Source organism: Xyrauchen texanus, chromosome 46, assembly GCF_025860055.1.
Source record: "Xyrauchen texanus isolate HMW12.3.18 chromosome 46, RBS_HiC_50CHRs, whole genome shotgun sequence".
NCBI classification, from domain to species: domain Eukaryota; kingdom Metazoa; phylum Chordata; class Actinopteri; order Cypriniformes; family Catostomidae; genus Xyrauchen; species Xyrauchen texanus.
The window spans coordinates 27102774-27128332 of record NC_068321.1 but is presented as its reverse complement, the minus strand read 5'-3'; the positions used below and the strand labels follow the sequence as shown (position 1 = coordinate 27128332).

General features: G+C 39.8%; 2 protein-coding genes across 4 annotated transcripts in view; both read right to left on the bottom strand.

The window, feature by feature from the left end:
* The window catches only part of myo9ab (myosin IXAb), an 82684-nt gene extending 69426 nt beyond the window's left edge, over nt 1–13258 (bottom strand). For all 3 annotated transcript variants that reach the window (XM_052119567.1, XM_052119568.1, XM_052119569.1), the window contains exons 1-2: nt 12655–13258; nt 3493–4414 (exon numbers count right to left, since the gene is read on the bottom strand). In XM_052119567.1, coding sequence (XP_051975527.1) covers nt 3493–4414; nt 12655–12683 — 951 coding nt within the window. In that variant the 5' untranslated portion in view covers nt 12684–13258. The remainder of the gene's footprint in view (nt 1–3492; nt 4415–12654) is intronic.
* Nucleotides 8276–25559, bottom strand: part of LOC127638174 (neuronal acetylcholine receptor subunit alpha-7) — a 320680-nt gene continuing 303396 nt past the window's right edge. The window contains exon 11 of the transcript XR_007969845.1: nt 8276–8337. The gene's annotated coding sequence lies outside the window, so the exon portion shown is untranslated. The remainder of the gene's footprint in view (nt 8338–25559) is intronic.

The following is a 25559-nucleotide window of genomic DNA, read 5'->3' as shown; positions in this document are numbered from 1 at the left end:
CCTTTTCTCAAGAGCCACAGACAGATCAGCCTCTGAGGGCCCCGGAGAGACATCTGGATATAAACCATCTTCAGGGGCCTTGGAGTGCCTGGCCGCACGACCCTTCCAGACAGAGATGACAAAAAGACGGTGTTTCTCGTCCCATGAGACCCTCAGATTCAACAGAGTCCAATAGTCAATTAGTGGACAGCGAAATCATGACTTAAGATCATCCGCCGGGAGTCGCCCGACCGCGGGAAACGGCCGCCGTCCGCTAGGCGAGGAGGGATGGAACTCCCTGACCACCTGGGACGATGGAGTCGCTGCCAGGGGTGGAGGAGCGTCCCCATGTGCTGCCAGAAAAGTGCCTCTCTCTCTCTCTCTCACTCTCTGTTGCTCCGTGTGTTGGTCTTTCCCTCGCCTATTATGTTTGTTGTTGTTGTTTATCCCCTCCTGTCTCCTCCCAGGTTGAGGAAGGCAGGGATGACTAGCCGGCAGACGGGGCACAAGGCACGTGTGTCTGTGTGTTGTTATTTGGCCATGGGCAACAGTAGCTAGTTCACATGATGACTAACAGGCCTGTATGGCAACTAAAATATGATGAAACGGTGTGTGTGTGTGTGTGTGTGTCTACAGGCAGAATGTCCTCTGAAGAGTGAAATATCAGTGCGTTTTAAACTCGGTCGACAGGAGAGCACGTCAGCTCTACACAACAACAAACACAGGGTGTATGAGCATATGAAGTGTGCTAATCAGCTTAATAAAGATGACATCATGTGGGATTTAAGTTCCTGAGGGAGTAGAAGATTTCGAGTGGTGCACTATGATGTTCGGTTGTTTACTGGTCCTGCTGATGCTTAACTGGTAAATGTAGCATTACAGGCTAATTACACTGTCATGACTGTCACTGTCAAAAGAATGATCATCTGTAATCTTGCAGCCTGTTCAAGACCTCTGATGAATGCGGCTGTCACAGCAGGTGTGTGTGGAATTTGTGTTGGCGTTGTGTTTCTGCTTGTTCAGATTTGACTGAACACACAATCGTATCTGTGTTAAATCTGAGACTGGCATCTTCGGCATGCATGTCTGACAAATACCGTCCGCTTTTGGCAAGACGAGAATAATCCTGGTTACAGCGACCGTCTGGTATGTGATAAAATATCCACACACACACACACACACACACACACACACACACACACACACACACACACACAGTGCCTAAGAGCGTATAGTGACATCACAAACACAAACAAACCTGTACCCATCTGTGTTGAGAAATAGCTGCACAAAGACTGAATGTGTCTAATTCTGTGCTCGAATAAACAAACCACAGTCTGCGTGTCTTCAAGTCAAATCAAAATCAAAAACGACCATATTTACCTTTGTGAAAACACATTCTTTGTCTTATTGTAAGTGATTCATCAGTGCACATTTGGGATGGGAATCTAGCTCCAATTCTGACTCCGATTCAATTTACGACTCTTATTACCCTTTATGTGATGAGGAGGAGGGCGTGGCCAGGCTCTGTGTGTATGTGTGAGTGTGAGAGAGAGTGTGTGTGTGTGTGTGTGAGAGAGTTAATGCTTTGGCAATATTGTATGTAAACACAATCATGCCAATAAAGTACTTTAAAATTGAAAATAAAATTTAAATTGAATTATTAGAGAGAGAGAGTGTGTGTGTGTGTGTGTGAGAGCGAGAGTGATTGTGTGTGAATATGTGTGGGAGAGAGAGAGAGAGTGTGTGTGTGTGTTAGTGTGAGAAAGAGAGAGAGAGAGTGTGTGCGAGTGAGAGGCAAAGAGTGTGTGAGAGAGAGAGAGAGAGAGTGAGAGTGTGTGTGAAAGAGAGAGTGTGAGTGAGTGAGAGAGAGAGTGTGTGTGTGTGTGTGTGTGTGTGTGAAAGAGAGAGAGTGTGAGTGAGTGTGTGCGTGAGAGTGTGTGTGTGTGTGTGTGAGAGAGAGAGAGAGAGAGAGAGAGAGAGAGAGAGTGTGTGTGTGTGTGTGTGTGTGTGTGTGTGTGTGTGTGTGAGAGAGAGAGTTAATGCTTTGGCAATATTGTATGTAAACACAATCATGCCAATAAAGTACTTTAAAATTGAAAATAACATTGAAATTGAATTATTAGAGTGTGTGTGTGTGTGTGTGTGTGTGTGAAAGAGAGAGAGTGTGAGTGAGTGTGAGCATGAGAGTGTGTGTGTATGTGTGTGTAGTGTGAGAGATATGTGTGTGTGTATGTGTGTGTGAGAGAGTATATATGCTATAGTATATATATGTATATATACACAATCATGCCATATAAAGTACTTTAAAATTGAAATATACATATGATATATGAATATATTAGAGTGTGAGTGTAGTGAGTGAGTCTGATTTGAATGTGATGTCATATATATATATATATATATATATACACACACACACACACACACACACACACACACACACACACACACACACACACACACACAGAACTGGATCTAACCTAAATGCTCTGTGTGGAATTGTATGCAAGTGTCAGTTTTCAGATTGACAAAGTAATCAGAGAGAGGCAGATAATACGGTCTCATTATCAGCCTGAGGCAGAAGAGAGTGAAGCTCCGACATGAGAGAAGAGAAGACAAAGACAGACCACTGGGTCGTGTTGAATTTCAGAGTAAGACAAGAAAATATGCTCTCTTTTTTGGCACAAGTCAAATAGGTCAGAATACTTGTGTGATTTGAAGTTTTCCTGAACCGTTTAAGCTCTGAAGGTGTTTTTAAAGATTTCCTATTTCAGTGGCATACCCAAAATTAAAGGCTTATAACTCGACAAAACAAAATGGACGGTCAAGTGTTTGGAATCATTGTAAATAAATCTTTTATGGATTATGATACATTCTGAGATTCCCAGCCTAAGAAACTGTTGAGATGGTGGCTCCCAAAAAAATTATGTTTTGTTCCCAATCATGTCGACTGTATCTGAGAATTGTTGTGTTGATACGACAAAGCAATCACATGTTATAACACTACAAATATAATGTATCATAGTGTCCAAAAACATCTCCAAACAAATAAAAGATAATAATTGTACATAAGAACTAATTACACATGCAAACACAACAATGACTAAAGGTTTGCATAGCATGCAGACATGATTTTAGTCATGAGATTTCACAGAATGAGTTTCATTCTGTGTCATTTGAGTCATCATTGAGTCTGTGTCGTGTATTTGGCGCCATCTCCTGGTGGTCATATGTAACATTGTGCTTCATGTGGATAATCTAATGATCTATATACATCTGATTATCTTGTGTGTGGACTCGTTTTTGTTTATGTTTCGTGAAGTTATAAATGAAAGCACGGCATAAAAGCAACACCAACATAATTATCAAATACATATGATTAGCTATTACTCAGTATATTTTTGTCTGAGTAAAACAAATAGGCTGGTTGTATTTCCAACAACATGAGACACATGGATATTTGATGAGTGATATCTGATGATATTTTCCATTCATCCATCCAAGTCTTACCTCCAGTACAGGTCCTGCTCCAAGTATGATCTGCTCTACGCCGCTAGCGAAGCCCTTCTGGCTGAGCGCCGTCAGGTGATGAATCAGGAAGTTGGTGCTCTGGGTCTTTCCCGATCCGCTCTCTCCAGATATCACAATGCACTGGTTCCTCTCCCTCTGGAGCATGGTGTGGTACGCTACATCCGCCACCGCATAAATATGCGGCTCCAACTTCCCGAGCTGGTGATTATCGTACATTTTCACGTATTTGGGATTGTAAATGGGCAGGAACTTGAACGGATTGACGACTATTAGAATCCCGCCAACGTACGTGTAGATTTTCTCTTGGCGAAAACGTCCACGAAGATTCTCGAGCAAAGTTAGCTCGTTCAAGTCCGGGAGTGCGCAAAGATCGGCAGCGTGCTGTCCGACGGGAGGCTGCGGGAGTAGGCCGCGTTCGATCATCCGTCGCCTCTCCTCCGTAACTCGCAACCACATCTGCAGACTTCCGTAGTGGATCGATCCATCCACGTTCTTTTCCCGCAAAAGGAAGCGGTAGTCTTCGCCACCTAGCCGGTTTTCCAGCGCCATACGCGGCCACAGCATCATGCGCTGTACCGGAGAGTCTCCCGGGTTCAGGATCCATTCTTCCCCGCCGAATTCCTTCACCTCTGCGAGCACGTACAACCTTGCGCGGTCCAACTGCAACCTTGCGATGACCTGCTCGATGACCTCAGCGGCCGAGGTGACCTTTCGAGCAGTGATGGGGCAGTAGATGGTGCCCTCTGACAGCGCGCCAGGGTACACGCGCAAGGTGAACTCAGAGTCCTCGAAACGGCGACGCCCTCCAGCGTCATGGCAACTCATGATGGTGCAGCAGCTCCCATCAGCACGAGACGCAGCGCCAATGCAAGACTCGCAAGAAGGTCTCACGACATACCACCTGTAAAGACAGAGAAAGAATTAGAAAACACATATCTCAGAAGGTACTTCCTGTCTGAATTCATAAATTCCAACATGCAAACACACAAGATTTGCAGCTTGTTCTGGCCAAGAACCGCCCACGTAGACGGGAAGAGACAGTCCGACTGTCACTTAAAGCGTCCAACCACTGTATGTAATTGTCATTTAGGGGCGGGTATATCTGAAATAGATGATACCACAACAATTGAGTGTAATGTAACAAAAACATTGTTAGCAACACAATCAAACAGTTCTATTATACTAAAACATTTTCCATGACTGAAAAACTGCATTGCAAAATTCCAGGTTTTCCAGGACACGTGAACAATCAGAGAATATCGGTGAGCAAAGTGCATCAAAAGAGCTCAGCAGCTCCACCCACTCCCATGATAGACTGTGAATGACGTAATCGAGTCCTTTCCCTACACTTTCAAACTACTTAAAGTATAGATTTGAATATACAGTGTATATACACTGGCAGCCAAACGTTTGGAATAATGGACAGATTTTGCTCTTATGGAAAGTAATTGGCACTTTTATTCACCAAAGTGTCATTCATCTAACCACAATGTATCGTCAGGACATTAATAACGTGAAAAATTACTATTAAAATATGAAAAAACGTTCAGAACTAATTAAAAGAGTTCTCATCAATAAATCCTCCACATGCAGCAATGACAGCTTTGCAGATCCTTGTTATTCTAGCGGTCAGTTTGTCCAGATACTCAGGTGACCTTTTACCACACACGTCCTGTAGCACTTGACCTTTCACCCCACACTTCCTGTAGCACTTGCTATAGATGTGTCTGTCTTGTCGGGCACTTCTCACACATCTTACAGTCTAACTAATCCCACAAAAGCTCAATGGGGTTCAGATCCGTAACACTCTTTTCCAACTATCTGTTGCCCAATGTCTGTGTTTCTTTGCCCACTCGAACCTTTTCTCTTTGTTTTTCTGTTTCAAAAGTGGCTTTTTCTTTGCAGTTCTTCCCATAAGAGTCTTCTCTTTACTGTTGTACATGAAACTGGTGTTGAGCGGGTAGAATTCAATGAAGCTGTCAGCGGAGGACATGTGAGGCGTCTATTTCTAAACTAGAGACTCTGATGTACTTATCCTCTTGTTTAGTTGCACATCTGGTCTTCCACATCTCTTTCTGTCCTTGTTAGAGACAGTTGTGCTCTGTCTTTGAAGACTGTAGTTACCCCTGTATGAAATCACCAGTTGTTTGGCAGTTTCAAGCATTATATATCCTTCATTCCTCAAAACAATGAATGACTGAGGAGTTTCTAGAGAAATCTGTTTCTTTTTGGCCACTTTTGACCTAATATTGACCTTAAGACATGCCAGTCTATTGCATACTGTGCAACTCAAAAACAAACAAAGACAACGTTCAGCTTCATGAACCAAATATCTTTCAACTGTGTTTGATATAATGGTATTTATAGTATCAAATGATCAATTTAGCATGATTACTCAAGGATAAGGTGTTGGAGGGATGCTGCTGTATAGATATGATCAGAAATGACTGTTTTCAAATAGTGATGATGTTGTTTTTTACATCAGTAATGTCCCGACTACACTTTGTGATCAGCTGAATGCCACTTTGTTGACTTAAAGTACCAAAGTTTCCTTCCGAAACTGCAAAATCTGTACATTATTCCAAACTTTTGGCCGGCAGTGAATATATCTGCATATTTAAATGGAATTTTATTCATTTCTATACTTCCAATCAACAACGTTAAATAAATAATTGGATATTTTTAACGTCATCTGCTTTCGCTTCTCCTCAAGCCCTCCAACTTTTATATCCAACAGCAATTTTATACATTAACCGTTATCACAGACTGCATTTAGCTAACAAACTATAGCAGAATTATTCATGCTGACACAGGCCCAGAACAACTGGACATTTGACAGGCAAGTACTACTGCGTGAAATGTGTTTATCTTACGATAATCTTGTTTACAGTTCACAAGAGACCCGCGATCTTCAGTGAAGGACGTTTTACATGCCAGACGAATATGTACTCGACAATCCACATTCCGATTCAGTCAGTCACTGCAGTGACACTCACAGGCTTCTAGCGTTAGAGAAACAATCATAAAAGATGCATAAGAGGGAAAAAATTTTAAATGTTTCAAATGGTTGTAGCTGTGAGGTAGCGTTTAACTTCAGAAGGCCAAATATATCTGACCAGACATGATGTAAACTACCAATATAAAGACTGTAAACGTCAACTCTGTTTGTATTACCATATTATTACCAAGTATGGCAATCATGTAGCAAGTCAAACACTCTTATATTTCATCTTCAAAGTAATCTCGCTTGGTCCAACATACTGTAGATTCGCTGATGTTATTTAAGCGTGCATCTTAAAGACATGAGCGTAACTTATCCCACTGACAAACATCTTCCGTTTCAGGTGACAAAACACTGGTATTTCAGAGGTATGACAGCTTACAAAAGCACTGGAAATGTTAAGCAACCTGTAGAGTAAATGACACCTGACGAACCAAGGCCGCTCTCTTTTCATGTGTGCGAGATGTTTGTGCCTGAACAAAGCGCTGATCTGTCATTCAGCCCTTCTCAATTCATCCAGTCTTTTCTGGTCTCATTTCCTGTCTGTCCCCTGGCTCGTGTCCAGTTCGTCCAGGTGTGCAGACAGACAGACTCAAACACACCAATCAAAACAAACCCACTCCGTTCTGTAGTAGAAGCCCGTATTGGCTGCTTAAGCACAGTGTATACGTAATTGAACAATGTATGCATGGAGCCACATTGAGAGCCCCATATCTCTGGGATTTAACCTTATAGGGCCTTAAAAATGGAGATACAAAAAGGAAAGTTTATTCTGAACCAGTATCTTAAAGGATATTAAGATGTCTTTAATATTTCTTGAGTTATAGGCACTCCAACTTTGGAAAAACGACACAAAAAAAGTGCTTTTTCCCATTTTTGGACTCGTACCATTGGCATATAATACAACAAGAGGTGCTCAAGTCAACTAATTTTAGTAATAGATCTACTGATCTCTGTGCACAAATAAAATGATGACACAGACACCTTCCTAAAGTGTTGTTAAGAGCGAACAATCCCTTTAAAATGATTGCACAAATACTTTGAGATACTATTTAAAAACGTAACCAAAATAAAAGAGAGAAATGAAAGAGGAAGTAAGAGTCAGGTGACTTAAAAATGGTCGTCCAAATGTACAAATAATAATAACAATAGAAGAAAAAGAGAGATGGAGAGATATTTAAAAACAAAGCACTAGTTCAGTTACAAAACAGAATGGATACATTTGAAATTTTCCCTCCAATATTGTCAAAATTCTAATTATATTCAAATTTAAAAGACGTTATTTCAGTTAAAGTTATTCAGTTAAAAGCAACAGGACATCAGTGATCATCTCTTACATTCACAAATGAGTGCAATGAAAAATATAAACCAAACAACACGATGATATCTGGTATTACTGCAACAAATACATGTTTGAAAATACACTGCTAGGGGCCGTTCAGTCCAACAGTGTTCTTGTGATGAAGCTAGATGCAGTGCAATGCATAAGCATAACACAGGTTTCTCGAGAAGGTGTCTCACAGAGTATAAAACATGGCTTAGAAGTTAGCCTCCTATGTAAGCAGCTCATTCCCTCCTTTCCTTCGATGTCACAGCTGCAAGAGTGTGTGTTGAGTGACATGACACAGCAGGTCTGTTCTATTAACACATTTCTGTCTTTTATTAAATAAAAACGTCAGCCTTCTTAAATCATCTCCGCGATTGTTGACGCTGACTGTCACACCTGGAGGCGCGAGTTTGAATCCACGGAGTGACTCCAGCCAGGTCTCCTTAGCAACCAAATTGGCCCGGTTGCTAGGGAGGGTAGAGTCACATGGGGTAACCTCCTCGTGGTCGCTATAATGTGGTTCTCGCTCTCGGTGGGGCATGTGGTGAGTTGTGCGCGGATGCCGCAGAGAATAGCGTAAAGCCTCCACACGTGCTACATCTCCATGGTAACGCGCTCAACAAGTCACGTGATAAGAGGCGGAGGCAACTGAGATTCGTCCTCCGCCACCCGGATTGAGGCGAGTCACTACACCACCACGAGGACTTACAGCGCATTGGGAATTGGCCGTTACAAATTGGGGAGAAAATAAAGAATAAAGTGCTTCAGGTAACAGTGCATATGAAATACTGTAAATATGATCAACTACCTTTATATGTCGCGACTGTTGCCATATTGGGCTCTTTTTACATTTATAATTTTTTGTCTTGTTTTGCAGTTAAAATATTCTTAAAACAAGATTAATTTACTTCAGAAGTAAAATGACATATTTCGTGTCTTATTATTGTTTTCAGAGAAATCCAACACAATATCGTAACGTTCATGCTAATAAAAACAACTATTTTCCAATTGGAAATCAATTAAAAATTTGATTCAAAGGGTAAAACAAGCTTCTTTTTCTTCCCCCATTGGCAAACAGCTTTTTCTTGTCTCGGGTATAAACTCCACCAAACTGTGTTTGATTTAGCTAAAAACAAGACTTATTATCGTACACCATTTTGTGCAGTTATTACTAGAATATAAATACAGTATATTTGGTAAGAAAATGATTTTTTGCAGTGTACATGATGACATAATGGTAAAGTCTGAGCTTACATAAGTTTAGAGTTTACAACAACGTTTTCCACAAGATGGAATCTCGTAATTACGGTTAACCAGAAACGAACGCAACATTACGTCGGTTGATATGGCGATAAACATGGCAACGTTTTTGGTGTCTCGTGGCTGTAAACAAGCAACATGTACGCCAACAGTCTAATCTGTTTGTTGTCAACCATTTGTGATGAAAGAAATATTAGTGATGATCAGTGACAACGAATTGGCGTCAGGAAATTGTTAGTAACCCACCATCAAAAGAGGCGGCGTGTTTAATTTGCATGAAGCATTTTATGCTTTTGGACAATTTCTTTCTGCAAATAACTGTTTGAACTCTACAAATTTACATTACAACTGACCTTAAAATACATTAAAATGATCCGGCATGCATAATGTCATTTTTAGCCAGGCCTAAAATGCAACACTTTTTACAATATGTAACCGAACTGTATATTCACAAAGGGGTAATCGCTATTCCGTTATTACGGGCTCAGATTGCGGATGATGTCACCCCAAACCTCACACCATTTTAAAATGACCTCAGGTTTGCGAGGAATCCATAATGACATAATCACCCCATCCGTCACTTTCTACATCACTCGGATTGGCTGCTGATGCACGAGAGATAAAAGCCTCTCTGGTCGACTGGAGAAACTGATTGGTGTCAGGGTCAAAGGTCACATTAAGGTGCTGTGGGGGCATATTTGCTTAGGCCTTGGCAAGTTTCAGCATCCCAACGTTCTCTCCAACCAACCAACCAATCGGGAGCATTGCATGAGGGCCAACCCCAATCCGTTTAAAACGACTCCAAAAAAGGCTTCCGATTTCACATTGGACAACATCGCCTACCCTTTAAAAGTGGTTAAGCCTACTTACTATACATCATGATATGCATGACTAAATGGATCTTCTCCCTGCTGTCCACAACCCAATCACAACTTGTGACTCTCTGAACTACAGAACACTTCTGACCGTAATCAAGCACGCCTCTGTAAAACACGTCTCACAAAGATCTCATCACAATCAGACGTACATCAGGTGACCAGGAAGGGTGTGGCTCCTTTCATTTGTTACTCTGTTTGGCGACAGATGAAATAGTGAACACACAATAGTGAATATATAAGAAAGAGTCTCATGCCCTTTCTGAAAGTGTAGGAGTGGAGATATTGTTGAAACAGGGATCAGTGTGCAGAAAACAGCCTTTATGTAGGACACGCCACGTTTACCTGCAAGAAGAGCTGGCAGAGGTCACAAATGACCTGTAAAATATGAGCGTGCCTTTCAGGCAACAGAAGAACTACAGCGGTGACGGATAGGTAAGCCATTCCTCCTGGTTATCTGAATGCTATCTTCGATAGATAGGAGGCAGAAACATCTCCAATCAAACATTTACACGTGCAAAGGAACAAACGATGATTAATACTAGGGATGTCCCGCACTCATGCACATATACTCAGATCTGATGTACAAATGTCATTACGTAAACATTCAATGCACAAATTGAAATCATGTCCTAGTGTGATTGTACAACCGCAAAGGCTGTGGTTTAATGAGATATATATAGAGTTTGCATGTGCTGGCGCTTCAAATGTGAGCTCATTGGCTCATACACTTAAAACACCATAATGAGCATCGTACGTTTGTAGCAGATGACAGTGAACAGAGTGCAAATTCACTTTGTAGCGCAAGACAAATACAGACTACATATCTAATTCGTTAAATAGCAGCCTTCTGCAGCTCTATAATCACATCGAGACCTGCTTCTTTAAAGATGAGAAGCTACCATCAAAAACACAAAAACAGGAAGTACTTCAAAATAAAAGCTTCTTCTGCCAATATAAACGTTCAATTTAAATGGAAATAAAAGACAGGAATATATGACTACTGTATAGTTGTGTAATATTCACAGTGATACAACTATTATTAATAAAAATAAATAAATAGTAATTGTATGATATTTAAGCAATATCACACATACGTGACGCTCTTTTATGAAGCACTTTATTTGACAAAAATAACATATGTTGAAATACATTTTTCTGTTTTTATTTGATTAGAGTTTAAATGAATTTATTTATTTACACTGGAAAAAATATATTTTTGTCTTGTTTTCCAGTAAAAAAATATATCTAAACATTCTTAAAACAAGACATATTTACTTAAGATATTAATGCTTATAAAATAAAATAAAATAAAAAATAAATAAACTAAAATTAAAGGGAAAACAAGTTTCTTTATTTTTATCCCATTGGCAAATTATATATATATATATATATATATATATATATATATATATATATATATATATATATATATATATATATATATATATATATATTCTATTTTGCTTCTCAAGTAATTTTTACTTGTTTTAAGGATGTTTAGGTATTTCTTTTGTGCCTAAGAAAGTGATTTTTTGCAGTGTAAAAACTATTTTGATGATTAAATTGAAATAAACTGCTGATATGGAATTCAGACATAATAAAAACAGGTATCGGAATATGCGAGAGCCAAAAAGGAAGTATCGCTAATTGTAAATGTTACCAAAAAAATGGCATTGGGACATCCCTAATTAATACGGATTAGAGACGTGCAAATGACATATTTTGAAAGTCGAGCAGTTGATTGGCTGCTTAATCAACTAATTGTAATTAAAGGAAGCCCTGTATAATTAAGCTGTTTCGGCAACCCATAATGCCTAACCCAATATACTTTTGTTACGAGGCGTTTAAAAAAGATGCGTTAAAAAACTGCTAGTCGGAGCACAACGGAAAGGAACAGGATGCAATTAAAAATGTGTTTTATATATATATATATATATATATATATATATATATATATATATATATATATATATATATATATATATATATATTAGTACATCTTTGCAAAGCAGTATTTTTAATATAATATAATAAAATTACTCTAAATGAGACAGACGATACCAGACGCATTACAGCAATGAGAACTGAGGAATAAACGTGCTTAATTGTCCTAAAAATGCTAAATTCTGAAAATCACAATGTAAAAGGGTTCTAATAATATATTAATGCAATACAAAATACAAGACCTGGACATGTTCCTGACAGGTTTCATGAGATTTATAAACTACAGTAGTTAGACCTCGCTAATCGACTGCTCGGTTGTGAACTTGTAAACAATCATGATGGCCAGTAAACAGTCATAACCAAATTAAGTGCGCATTAAAACGCCACATATCACGCCTACAGATCCCCGCAGTCTCAAGACTGCAAAAGTACCGTTTGAAATTCGCCCACTCTCACTCTTTTAAATACCTGATGTACTGCCGGTCAAGTTATGATGTTTTTTTTTTATCTAAACAACATCAAGATTTAAAGAAAATCATCTAATGACTCATTAAGGGCAACAAAGACACTTTGCAACTAAAGATGCTCTGAACAAGAAAACGAAACACTAACAACATTCATCAAACAAGAATCTTTCTCACAGACGTCTGCCAACTTCACGTTGACCTCAACAACAGTCAACTCTCAAACTGTCAAGATCAAGTCACTTCGTTATCAGTGTCCATACTTACCCTTTGACCTGTAGGGTAATGACAGGCATGGACAAGAACAGGACTCGCAAAAACCTCTCAAGAGAGACTCAAAGTGCGACGGATTTCAGAGGAAAGCCAAGCTCAGAGTCTCCTCTGCTGTGAGGATGATTATCAGGAAAAACTAAAAGACTCCACCGTCCCATTGCAGACGAGCGCTACCGGACTCTCTCAGGGTCAGTGGTTCTGACGGCCCGTCACGCCTCAAGCCTCAAAATTCGCCTCTGGGAATCCGCGCCGGCTTCCAGACTGACATTCCATAGCTCGAGAGAGACGCAAACACACAAATGCCACAGTGAGCTCGCTCTGGCTGTCACCCGGAGCAGATCCTGGACGTCTCGGTTTGATCCATATAAGGTGAAGAACCCAAAACGAACCCGCCTTGTCCTTGCAGAACATCAGAGCCTTCTAGAAACGCTGAGGTCAGTTGCACCACGTCCATGTGGGAAACAAAGGACAAAACTGACCGCTACGGTAAAGGGCATGCGTGTTTCTCTCAGATACAGATTTGTTTGTTTAGTCCACTGCAGTCTGACTGTGAATGTCCCCTTCTGCCGTTGTCCCAGACTGCCACCCCTCCTCTAAACACTCGGTCCAGACACTAATGCAAGTGTGTGTGTGTCTGCATGAGTGTGCAAGTGAAACGTTTGGCAGCTGCGACTGAGAGGAGGAGGAGGAGGAAATGCAGCGAGGGGGAGGGGAAACTGGGCTGTTTTTTCCTGAAATGCGATCTGAGAGAGAGAGACTATCATATTGGCATAAGGAGGAAGATATATAGAAGGACAAAGAAAGGAAGAGAGGTTTGAGCAAAACAAATCGTAAGAATGGCTAATCCTACAGCACATTGAGCGCTGTAAAAATGCCACACATCTGCGTGAACATGTGTTGCGGCTAATGCAGGAGAACATGTAATCAAAGGATGTTGGTGTTTTCGTTTGTGTGCGGCTTTATTTAAACTTCCTGTCCTGTTGTAGACATAACAGTAGCGAGTTGTCTACCTAGACAACATTTTAAAGGGAGCGTTCCTGATGTTGTTCATTACCTGTGTGCCTTTCTTTCTTTCTTTCTTTCTTTCTATCAGGATAGACAGCCTCAAACCATGTCCTAACCAACGTGACGCCACGATACAAGGTATCTATGTTAAAGAGAGTTTATGTCTTTAGCAGCCCCGACACATGACGAGCGCGTTTAATGGTTTCTATTTCTGCGCCGTTGCGCCAGCGCAGTCAACAAATGGGTCTAAAATTATAATTTTGTACAGTATATTAAGGTTGGCATCTCACTAGCCGGTTCACAACAGCTTGCTTTTGGCCGAGGGTATCACATACCTACCGAATGTTGTGCTTGAGGTCTCGCTCTCTTCAGACGGAGATCTGTCTCACTTACACACACACACCGGCTCAATGGTCGTGGGAAGTGGGCTTCGTCTGTACAAATAACAACAGGAGTACCGCGTGAACAAAAACAATCGTAGCAGACTAAGGAACAACGCGATTCATAAAGTAATTTTGGAAGGTGTATTTATCCTCTCAGGGTTTGCCGTAGAAAACGAAAGCCCATACAGAGCTGTGAGAAAATGAGTTGCGTTCAATAAACAGACTGTTTCGTCTGTGAATGTTCGGTTTACTACATTTTATTATCAATTATCCTCATTTTAGTGTATTAATATAGCGGTGTCGCTATGGCCGCCGCTGGCTAAATGGATGCCCTACGCAGAGTTCCAAGTGTGTGTGTGTGTGTGTGTGTGTGTGTGTGTGTGTGTGTGTGTGTGTGTGTGTGTGTGTGTGTGTGTGTGTGTGTGTGTCGCGTGATATGAGCGTGAAGCTATCGTCTGTATTCCGCAACTGCTTTCGGGTCCTTGAATAACGTATAACATGCGAGTAAGTGCCGCCAGTGGACTTCCTAGTGCACTCCTAGGGTAAGATGGTGCCCCCCTAGGGAGTTGGTGCCCTACGCAGACTGCGTAGTCTGCTTATAGGGAGCAGCGGTACTTGGTGTCGCGTCACGCCTGGTGTGGGCAAACAGATTGCGTGTCGCTGGAATCTGGTTAGGACAAGGCGCGAGTCACATTCATTGTATGGAAAAAAGATCGAACGAATGTGAATGGTGACTGAGGCTAACATGTTGTGTTCCACTAAAGAAAGTCATATGACAGAATTGTCAATTTTGGGTGAACTAGCCCTTTAAAAGTCGGTTTTCGGTGTGATTGTACGTCCCGCTATCCTAACTGTTCACAAGCAGCCAACTTTTTCTAGACACGGCGGCAGTTCTGAGGTGAACTGTCCACCGTGTGGTGCTAAAAGACAATTAAATGTTCTCTCAAACAGATGAGGTTTTTTAAGGGGAATGCACTATTATAAACCTCCACTCAGTTACAGAGGAATTAATGGATCAATAATGGCCAAATAATGAGACCATTAGTGTACACTTACAGGAAAAGTACACGGTGCATCTCAGGGGAGAGATGTTTGTTACCCGCTACTGCAGACGATGAGTCCAGACATTACACATGCACAAAAGATAGCCAAGGTTTGAAAAGAACTGATGTCAACAGCTGCCATGAAACGGCATCCATGTAGAACTAGCTACGACACTTTATCGATGCATGAGCATCTTTGCTAGTGAATAAAGAATGAAATAAAAGATACTAAACGGTGTTGAATTTGCATGTATTATTTACTCTATGTGGGATATCAAAACTACTTTGGTATTTTACTACATAGGCCAAGTCACCATGTACATTTCCACCTGCATTCAATGAATATTCCGGGTTCAATACAAGTTAAGGTCAGTCGACAACATTTGAGGCATAATGTTGATTACCACAAAAACTTGTTTTAACTCGTTCCTCCTTGTCGTAAAAAAAAAAAAAAAAAAGACCAAAAATGTGTGTTACGGTGAGACACTTACAATGGAAGCCAATGGGGCCAATTTTTGGAGGGTTTAAAAGGCAGAGAGAGAAGTTTATAATTTTATAAAAGCACTTACAATAATTCTTCTGTTAAAACTCGTGTATTATTTGTGCTGTAAAGTTGTTTAACCCTTTAACCTCTGTAGGTGTTTTTAAAGATTTCCTATTTTTGTGGCGTACCTGAAATTAAAGGCTTATAGAAAACAACCAAAAAACAAGGAGGGTCAAGTATTTGGTATCATTGTAAAGAAAACGTTTCACATGTTTCAATGCTATAGACTATGATACATTCTGGAGACTCTCTTAATCAGAAACGGATAAAAAAATTAAAATAATAATTCTTATGAACTTATTTGACATTATATATCTCTGGGTGTATATCAGGTGGCTCCGAAAGATTTAGTTTTGTTCCCAATCATGTTGACTGTATCTGAGGACAATTTAGTGTTGATACGACAAAGCAATCAAACGTTATAACATTACAAAAATAATTGATCATAGTGTCCAAAAACATCTCCAAACAAATAAAAGATAATAATTGTACATAAGAACTAATTACACATGCAAACACAACAATGACTAAAGGTTTGCATAGCATGCAGACATGATTTTAGTCATGAGATTTCACAGAATGAGTTTCATTCTGTGTCATTTGAGTCATCATTGAGTCTGTGTCGTGTATTTGGCGCCATCTCCTGGTGGTCATATGTAACATTGTGCTTCATGTGGATTATCTAATGATCTATACATCTGATTATCTTGTGTGTGGATATTGTTATGTGATATTTTATGTTCTGTTTATTTTTCGTTATAGTTATAAATGAAAGCACGGCATGTAAGCAACACCAACATAATTGTCTAAGACATATAATTAGCTTTTATAGAAAACAAATAGGCTGGTTGTATTTTACTCTTCAAGAGCTTTCCAACAACATATGACACATGAATATTTGATCAGTTTGATGTTTTTACTGATTGCAATAATATGTACAGTGCAATAAACTGTCTAATACTTCATTTGTGTGCCATAGAATAACTGAAGTCATGCCAAGGATCCCTTATAATGCTGTCTAGGTAGGTAGCTCACTAAGTTTTGGAACAGAGCCAAGGTCAGCGGTCAATGGAGCTGTATATGTCATACTTGGTGTATTTTTAGATGCTTTCCCATGTGCATTTTCAGTGTAGAGATCTGTGATTGGATGATGTCATTATTCCTCAGCCAATCACAGGCTCTATCGCTCCTTTTTAACAAATGAAACGCTTTTGCAAGCGGTTACAACTTTATCAGGCCCTCAATGAAGAATTGAAACCATCCAATCTGACACGTCTCGTCCCGTTTGAAATGTGAAGGCCAACAGCATATCAAAGACTTCCTAACGTGATTAATTAACCGCCACAATCGTCCGTGTCATTTGCGTTCACGTCTCGTCAAGCACATTAAAAAAACAAACAGCATTAATAATCAGTGTGATACTGAGCAGGTTAGTTTCCTCATTGTTGGATTAATTACGGAAATAAATGAGTTCCTTTAAAAAAGAACATTTTATGCATGTTTCCATACATTAGATTGGCTTTGACAGCTCGTTTTGCATAAACGTTGAGGTTATTGATGATCCAGCCGAGTCGTTTAGCGGGATCAAAGCAGAACGAATCTGGTTTTAATGATGGGCACAGGCTGCCCTGACATGATAGAAGCAAACACGTTGCAACTGGCATGCTGACATCTAAAGCAGAACATAACTCAAACTACTTAGTTCTGCATGAATGAGGGTTGACACTCAACGCTGTGGGCCAATCAGGGTACATGGAGTATGATGTAATGGCTTTGGCGGCCATTCAATACTGATTGGCTGTTCTGATAAAGATTACATTAATTCTATGAGCTACAACCCTCTAACCTCTATTACACATTCAGTGTGTCAGTCCTTCTGCAGCATTTGTGCTGCATATTAATGATCCCTCAAATCATGTGTCGTTCAGAAAAGGTGTGCTGTTACTTTAATAAGAGATCACACTTACCATTTTCACCTGGTTCACACATCCTCTATGAGCGAGTTTTCGTTTCGGCACCCATATTAACAGATGGCACCATTTACAGCGAGTCGTGAGTTGACGCGTCCCAGATGCGGCAGAGAGCGGATAGTTTCGGGATTGGGCATATTTTGGAGATTATTGTAAAAACACAAAAGCAAATCAAAACGATTCAAACCGAACCTATAATACACTACAATGTATATGTCTGCATGCAAGTAAACTCAGTAAAATAAATAAAGGTCCCACTAGTAACTACCAGAATACCCTAGCAACCTCCCAGAAAACACTAGCAACCACCTGAAACACCCTAGCAACCACCCAAGAGCCCCTAGTAACCACCATGAACACCCTAGCAACCACCCTGAACACACAAGCAACCACCCTGAACACACAAGCAACCACCCAGAAAACCTTAGTAATCACCCAGAACACCTTAGCAACCACACTGAAAACCCTGGCAACCACCCAGACTACACTGGCAATAACCCAGAGCACCCTAGCAACCACCTGGACACACTAGCAACCACCAGATCACCCCAACGACCATCCAGAACACCTTAGTAACCACCCAGAGCACTCCTAGAAACTGCAGTGAACACCATAGCAACCATCCAGAGTACCCTAGCAACTGCCCAGAGTACCCTAGCAACAACCCAGAACACCCCAAAAATTGCCCTGAACATATTAGCAACCACTTGGAACACCCTAACAACTATACAGAACACCTTGCGAACCACCCGGAACTCCCTAGCAACCACCAGAAATACCAAGCAACCACATGGAACATCCTATCAACCTGGATCGGTATCTGCACCGATACAGAAGCTTTTAGATGGATCGGGTATCGTTCCGATGAGCCTGATCCAAATCCAATACTGTGTGTTAGTCATGTTCGTTACTGTCAAGCTCCAAAAATGACATAAAAGAACCATAAAAACAAAGTAGTTCATATGACTCGTGCATTTTATTCAAAGCCATTTGAAGACGTGCGAAAGCTCTGAGAATCACAAAAGACTGTTTAATAAGCAAATATATAGTATGTACAGTGCCATCGCATTGGAGAATAGTGCTGCTCTGTTCACAGCGGTGAGCAATATGTGAACGCTACTCACGAACATCATCTCAGATGTAGATCCTCAATAGTTTCGGTTTACTTATAATATGCATTTAGGGTGCCGTTCTAAATCGAGGAGCATTTGACCAGAATTTGAATAAGAGGCGAATTAAACGACTGTGAACTAGCCCACAAACACACACATACAGGACGTCCTGGAGACTTCAGAATGACAAAATAAAAGCTTGAGGGGTTAAAAGTTAAAGGTGCATGATTGAGATATATTACTATATATATATAGTAATATAAGTCCAGATACAAGTTAAAACATTTATGGGGAAAAAATAAATAAAATGCTTCTTTTCTACTGAAGATTTGAAGACTGGAATTACTGTTAATGTTGCTGCTGCATTATCCAGTATACTAATTAATAATAAAGTGTTTCTTAATAAGCGATACATTTATATTGAAATAATGTGTAGCTAGAGGTTTGTGTCTTTACATTATTGTGTGGAACTAATTGGTAGTTCTCTTTAATATGTAAAGATATTCTAAACTGATTATGCAAAAAAACAACACCGGTGTCGGATCGGCCGATACTGGGATTTCCGATATCGTAATCGGAAGAGAAAAAGTGGTATCAGTGCATCCCTACTAGCCACCACTCTGAACACCCATAGCAACCACCTGGAACACCCATAGCAACCACCTGGAACACCCATAGCAACCACCTGGAACACCCTAGCAACCACTCTGAACACCTCTAGAAACTACTCTGAACACCCCTAGCAACCACCTGGAACACCTTATCAACCCAGAATACGCTAGCATTGAGGCAGAGAGTTTTGCATGGACTAGTTGTTGATGTTTACTGCGATTTGGTACAGTAAGTGCCGTGAATATAAACTTCAACTATCAGTCTATAAACAGCAAATGAAAATGTATACAGTTTAAACGGTCATCAAATAAACAGAAGTAGTTGGATTCAGTGCTATTAAAGGTTGCTGGGGAAATGTTCGAGGTGAAGGTTTATCTGACAGAAAGAGAAGTTGTTGTGCTGAAGAGGAAGAACTTTATGAAATATCACGTGTGACACAAATATATGAAGAAGTATTTTTACCCTCTCAGAGGAAAAAGTTCTTGCTGTGTGTGCTGGTGTTCATAAATCAAAGTGGGTGTAGAGGTCAAGGCTTTAAAACTGGTTAGTTGGATTATGGGTGAAAATCACGAACTTGTCAAGAACATATCCGAGTCATATTTCAGCCTAAAATCAAAAGTATATACTCAATATATACAAAGAGGTTGAGTTCATTAACATTAGTCAACTACATCAGTAAATATGAACTAACAATGAACAATACTTTTACAGCACTTATTAATATTGCTGTGTTTCTACTTTACTTAATTAACATTAACCAATATTAATAAACGCTGTAAATATATATTATACATTTTTATTACACGATACCTTATGCATTACTTTAAAGAATAAAACCTTGTTGAGAAATGTTACCAAGTAAACAAATAAACAATCTTCTGCATAAAGAAAGTGAAGTCTATTTTAGGTCCATTTCGATTTCTTTGCATTTTTGACAATTGTGCAGATTTTCACACTTAATTGTCATTACTGTAATCTCTCAAAACATTTTCTGAGTTAGTTTATAATTACAATTTAATTCTTAATGGGGATTCTCATTAAAGAAATACAGTACATTTTATTGTACTAAAAATATTTTAACATTTTGTATCTTCTTCTTCGAGTCCGTTGCAATCTCAGATGTCGTTCTGCCAATATCTGGCGCAGATCACAGCTGATGTAGTTGGTTCAGCCAGATCCTGGGCGCTGCACTGAGGGGCGTTTTCACACTCCAGTAGGTGGGACATTGTCTGTACTGCTCCGCAGCTACATGTGTCGTCTGTCTGGTGGTTCCATGTTTTCATAAGTGCTTTGCACCTGCCCTGTTCCACTCGTAATCGGTTGAGGGTCTTCCAGGTTAGCCATGGGAGGTCGTGCCCGCTGGCGAGACATTCAGTCGGGGTGATTCCTCTCTCCATCTAGTCCAGGGCTCGTGTGTTTAGCTGGTTCCATTCATCTTTCCAAATGTTGGTCCTTGCTATTTCTTTGGTTGTCTGGAGAGGTGGGACTGTCAGTAGGAAACTGGCTCTCGATTTCAGACGGGGTGGGGGTGCTATGTGTCCATGCAGGGGGTGTCTGGTGTCAAGCTCCTGTGCTCTCCGCTCGTCTTGAGCGACGATGGATCGTCTGATGTGGGGGGGCAATGCCAGCTATGGCGTAGAGGCACGGGACTGGCGTTGTCTTTATACACCCCATGATATTGCGGCAGGTGTCGTTGAGGGCTGTGTCAATCAGTTTGGTATGGTGGTACCAGTTTTGGTAACATTTTGTATTAATTAAATAGACAAATTAATGCCAAGTGCAGTAAATACTACCATCATGTATAATTACTTAATATAATATATTGGTTAACCTGGACTGACAAAGAACAATACTTTTAGCACTTATTGGTTAACCCTTTAAGCTCTGAAGGTGTTTTTAAAGATTTCATGTTCAGTGGCATGAAAATTAAAGGTTTATAACGCAACAAAAAACAACAAAACAAGGAGGGTCAAGAGTTTGGAATCATTGTAAAAAAAGTTTACAATTTTTTAATGATATATTATGATACATTCTGAGACTCTCGGCCTAAGAAACAGCTAAAAAAAATAAAAATAAATTATTAATAATATATCTGTGTAAATAAGGTCGCTCCGAACACTGCTTTTGTTTTGTTCCCAATCATGTCGACTGTATCTGAGGAAAATTTTGTGTTGATACGCCAAAGCAATCAAAAGTTATAACATTACAAAAATAATTGATCATAGTGTCCAAAAACATCTCCAAACAAATAAAAGATAATAATTGTACATAAGAACTAATTACACATGCAAACACAACAATGACTAAAGGTTTGCATAGCATGCACATATGATTTTAGTCATGAGATTTCACAGAATGAGTTTCATTCTGTGTCATTTGAGTCATCATTGAGTCTGTGTCGTGTATTTGGCGCCATCTCCTGGTGGTCATATGTAACATTGTGCTTCATGTGGATTATCTAATGAACCAATGATGAATCCGATTACCTTTTGTAAGTAATGGTATGCGCCATTTTATGTTCTGTTTATTTTTTGTGAAGTTATAAATTAAAGCTCGGCATTTATGCATTGTGAAAGACATATATTTAGCTGTTACTCGCTATATTTTTGTCTGCGAGTAAAACAAATACTCTGGTTGTATTTTACTATTTGAGAGCTTTCCAACAACATATGACACATGAATATTTGATGAGTTTGATGTTTTTACTGATTACAATAATATGTAAAGTGAATTTCTTTTTAAATAAATTATCAAAACGGACACATCTGATTTGTATGCAAATTTCAAAGTACTTTCCTTGGTCATAATGTCTACATGCACTGGAAAGTTGAGCTTCTGAGCTTTAAAATGACACCTATTCTGTGTTGGTCATATTTTGACATTTGTTTTCATCTGAGCTTAAAGGATGTCAATTTCAACACCTTTCATTTCTTTTTATTAAAAGTTGCATACATTTACATTAGTTAATGTATTATGAACTAACAATTAAACATTTTACTTTCATAAATTAACATTAAGATTAAAAATGCTTTTCAAATATTGTTTATTGTTATTTCATGATACCTAATGCTTTTACTAATGTTAACAAATTAAACCGTATTGTAAAGTGTTAATAAAATATCATTAATTATCATTGCTGTAATGACAACACGATTTTTTATTTTTTTTTGCATTATTGAGAATAGTTGTCATTAAAATACTGTGACAATGCAAATAAAAATGTTATGGTCCTAAAATAGGCTTCCCTTTCTTTAAGCAAAATGTTTGCTTTGATTTCATGGTGCAATATGACCCGGACATGTTCTTGACTGGTTTCTTGAGATAACCCCAGCTAGCATCCTGTCTTTCCAGCGACTGATTGCATGCGGTGTGACTGAAGTCATTAGAGTTGACGTGATGAACTCATGTACCAACGGAAAGAGAAAACAACAGCTTCCTCCAGTCAGTAAAATTATGCAGCGCTCAGCAGAGACTCAGCAAGTTCTCAGGAGAACCGGCACCAAATCACGTGACTGAACTGCACTCAACATTTTAGAAACTGCATCCAACGCAACAACACATCCTTGTGCATCAACAACTCCCATGAAAAACCATGAAATCAAAATGGGAGTGTTTAGCTTTTAGTTCAGACTGGATAGCTTTAAGATCTAAATGCTAAAAAGGGGTGTGGGGGCTTGGGGGATCCCTTTTTCTCCCAATTTGGAATGATCAATTCCCAATGTGCTCCAAGTCCACGTGGTGGTGTAGTGACTCGCCTCAATACGGGTGGCGGAGGACGAATCTCAGTTGCCTCCGCGTCTGAGACCGTCAAGCCGCGCATTTTATCACATGGCTTGTTGTGCGCGTTACCACGGAGACGTAGCTCGTGTTGAGGCTTCACGCTATTCTCCGCGGCATCCACGCTCAACTCACCACACGCCCCACCGAGAGCGAGAACCACATTATAGCGACCACGAGGAGGTTACCCCATGTGACTCTACCCTCCCTAGCAACCGGGGCAATTTGGTTTCTTAGGAGACCTGGCTGGAGTCACTCAGCACGCCCTGGGATTCAAACTAGCAAACTCGCGACTCCAGGGGTGGTAGCCAGCGCCTTTTACCACTGAGCTACCCAGGCCCAAAAAGTTCACTTTTAGCAGATATGTGCTTTCAAAATGTACAGTTTTTCTCACTTATAGGAAAACAGACCGAAAATATTGATGACATCATCTTGCACTGACAGACGGGTCCAATTTTTGTCCAATACAAGGCTTGAGAATGACAATGTCCCTGCCCCTAATACCACCTACCTCTGACTAGCAATAGCAAGTAGCAAATCATATTCATGGCTTTGTTCAAAAACTTGGGTATTGACTAAAAGAAAAGAGAAGTACTCTTCCATGCATTCCACCCCAACTTTTTAATAGAAAATGTGTGAAAACAGGAAACAAAACTGCGCTCATCAAATTATTTCATGGGGTCTGTTACTCAAAGAGCTAGATGAGTGAGCAAGGCGTCCTGTGAGTGTTTTTGGCTGCTTTATTTTGACGAGATCTCATAAAAGTTGAGGTCATTGGACAGAAATACGAGGAATGCGCCCAAACCAGACTTCTGAACTCTACGCCGACGGTTTATTGTCTTGTAAACAACACGCCGCAGACTGAGACATTAAAACACAACAACACATGATGTTGTCTGCTACAAACGCTTGATGAATGAGATTAGCCTATGTACAGTACCAGAAAAAGGACTCAAGATTATGTTTGGTTAAATATAATCAATAAATCAACTGTGAGTGTGTTAAATCCTTCAGTATGCCTATGAACTTGACTATGATGCTTTGCCATCTTTAGAGAATGTGCATGAAACAGACTTCACATCCTTAAGAGTTTCACTTCAGCATGCAGTCCTAATGTATTTAAAAAGATTGCAAAGATTCAACGCATAAAATTAAGTGATGATGTAATGTGACTGCGTCATTACACTAGTTTCACAATATGTCCATAAATATGTCAGCATTAACGGTTGACTGAGTAATTTATTCCTGTTTTAAATAAAGTTTTACTTCTAAAGAATTTAATAGTAATTCTGAAACATATGTATAAATTCATGAGCACTCACATTAACATGAAGACTCCAGTCAGATCAGTTACCTTATTAAAGCAGTTTTAAAACTGGGGTGCCTCATGGGGGCTGCCATGTTTGAATCAAATGACCAGCCGAATACTATTAGTTTCATCTCAGTAACCGTCCTGTTATTTGACAAATAGTTCATTTTACAATGGCATTGGTAACTTAAAAAAAATGATTGCATTTCAAATAAAAACAAATATTGCATACAGTTGAAGTCAGAAGTTGACATACACTTTGGTTGAAGTCATTAAAGCTCATATTTTAACCACTCCACAGATTTCATATTAGCAAACTATAGATTCGGCGAGTGGTTTAGGACATCTAATTTGTGCATGACATGAGTAATTTTTCCAACAATTGTTTACAGACCGATTGTTTCACTTTCAATTGACTATAACACAATTCCAGTGGGGCAGAAGTTTACATACAGTAAGTTAACTGTGCCTTTAAGCAGCCTGGAAAATTCCAGAAAATGATGTCAGTCCAATTAGCATCTTATAGGAGGTGTGCTGAATTGGAGGTGTACCTGTGGATGTATTTTAAGGCCTACCTTCAAACTCAGTGCCTCTTTGCTTGACATCATGGGAAAATCAAAAGAAATCATCCAAGACCTCAGAAACAAAATTGTGGTCTGGTTCATCCTTGGGAGCAATTTCCAAACACCTGAAGGTGCCACGTTCATCTGTACAAACAATAGTACACAAGTATAAACACCATGTGACCACACAGTCATCACACCGCTCAGGAAGGAGACGCATTCTGTCTCCTAGAGATGAACGTAGTTTGTGTGAAAAGTGCAAATCAATTCCAGAACAACAGCAAAGGAGCTTGTGAAGATGCTGGAGGGAACGGGTAGACGAGTATCTAGATCCACAGCAAAACGAGTCCTATATGGACATCACCTGAAAGGCTCAGCAAGGAAGAAGTCGCTGCTCCAAAACCACCATATAAAAGACAGACTACAGTTTGCAAGTGCACATGGGGACAAAGATCTGACTTTTGGAGAAATGTCCTCTCATCTGATGAAACAAAAATTGAACTGTTTGGCCGTAATGACCATCGTTATGTTGGGAGGGAATAAGGGTGAGGCTTGCAAGCTGAAGAACACCATCCCAACCG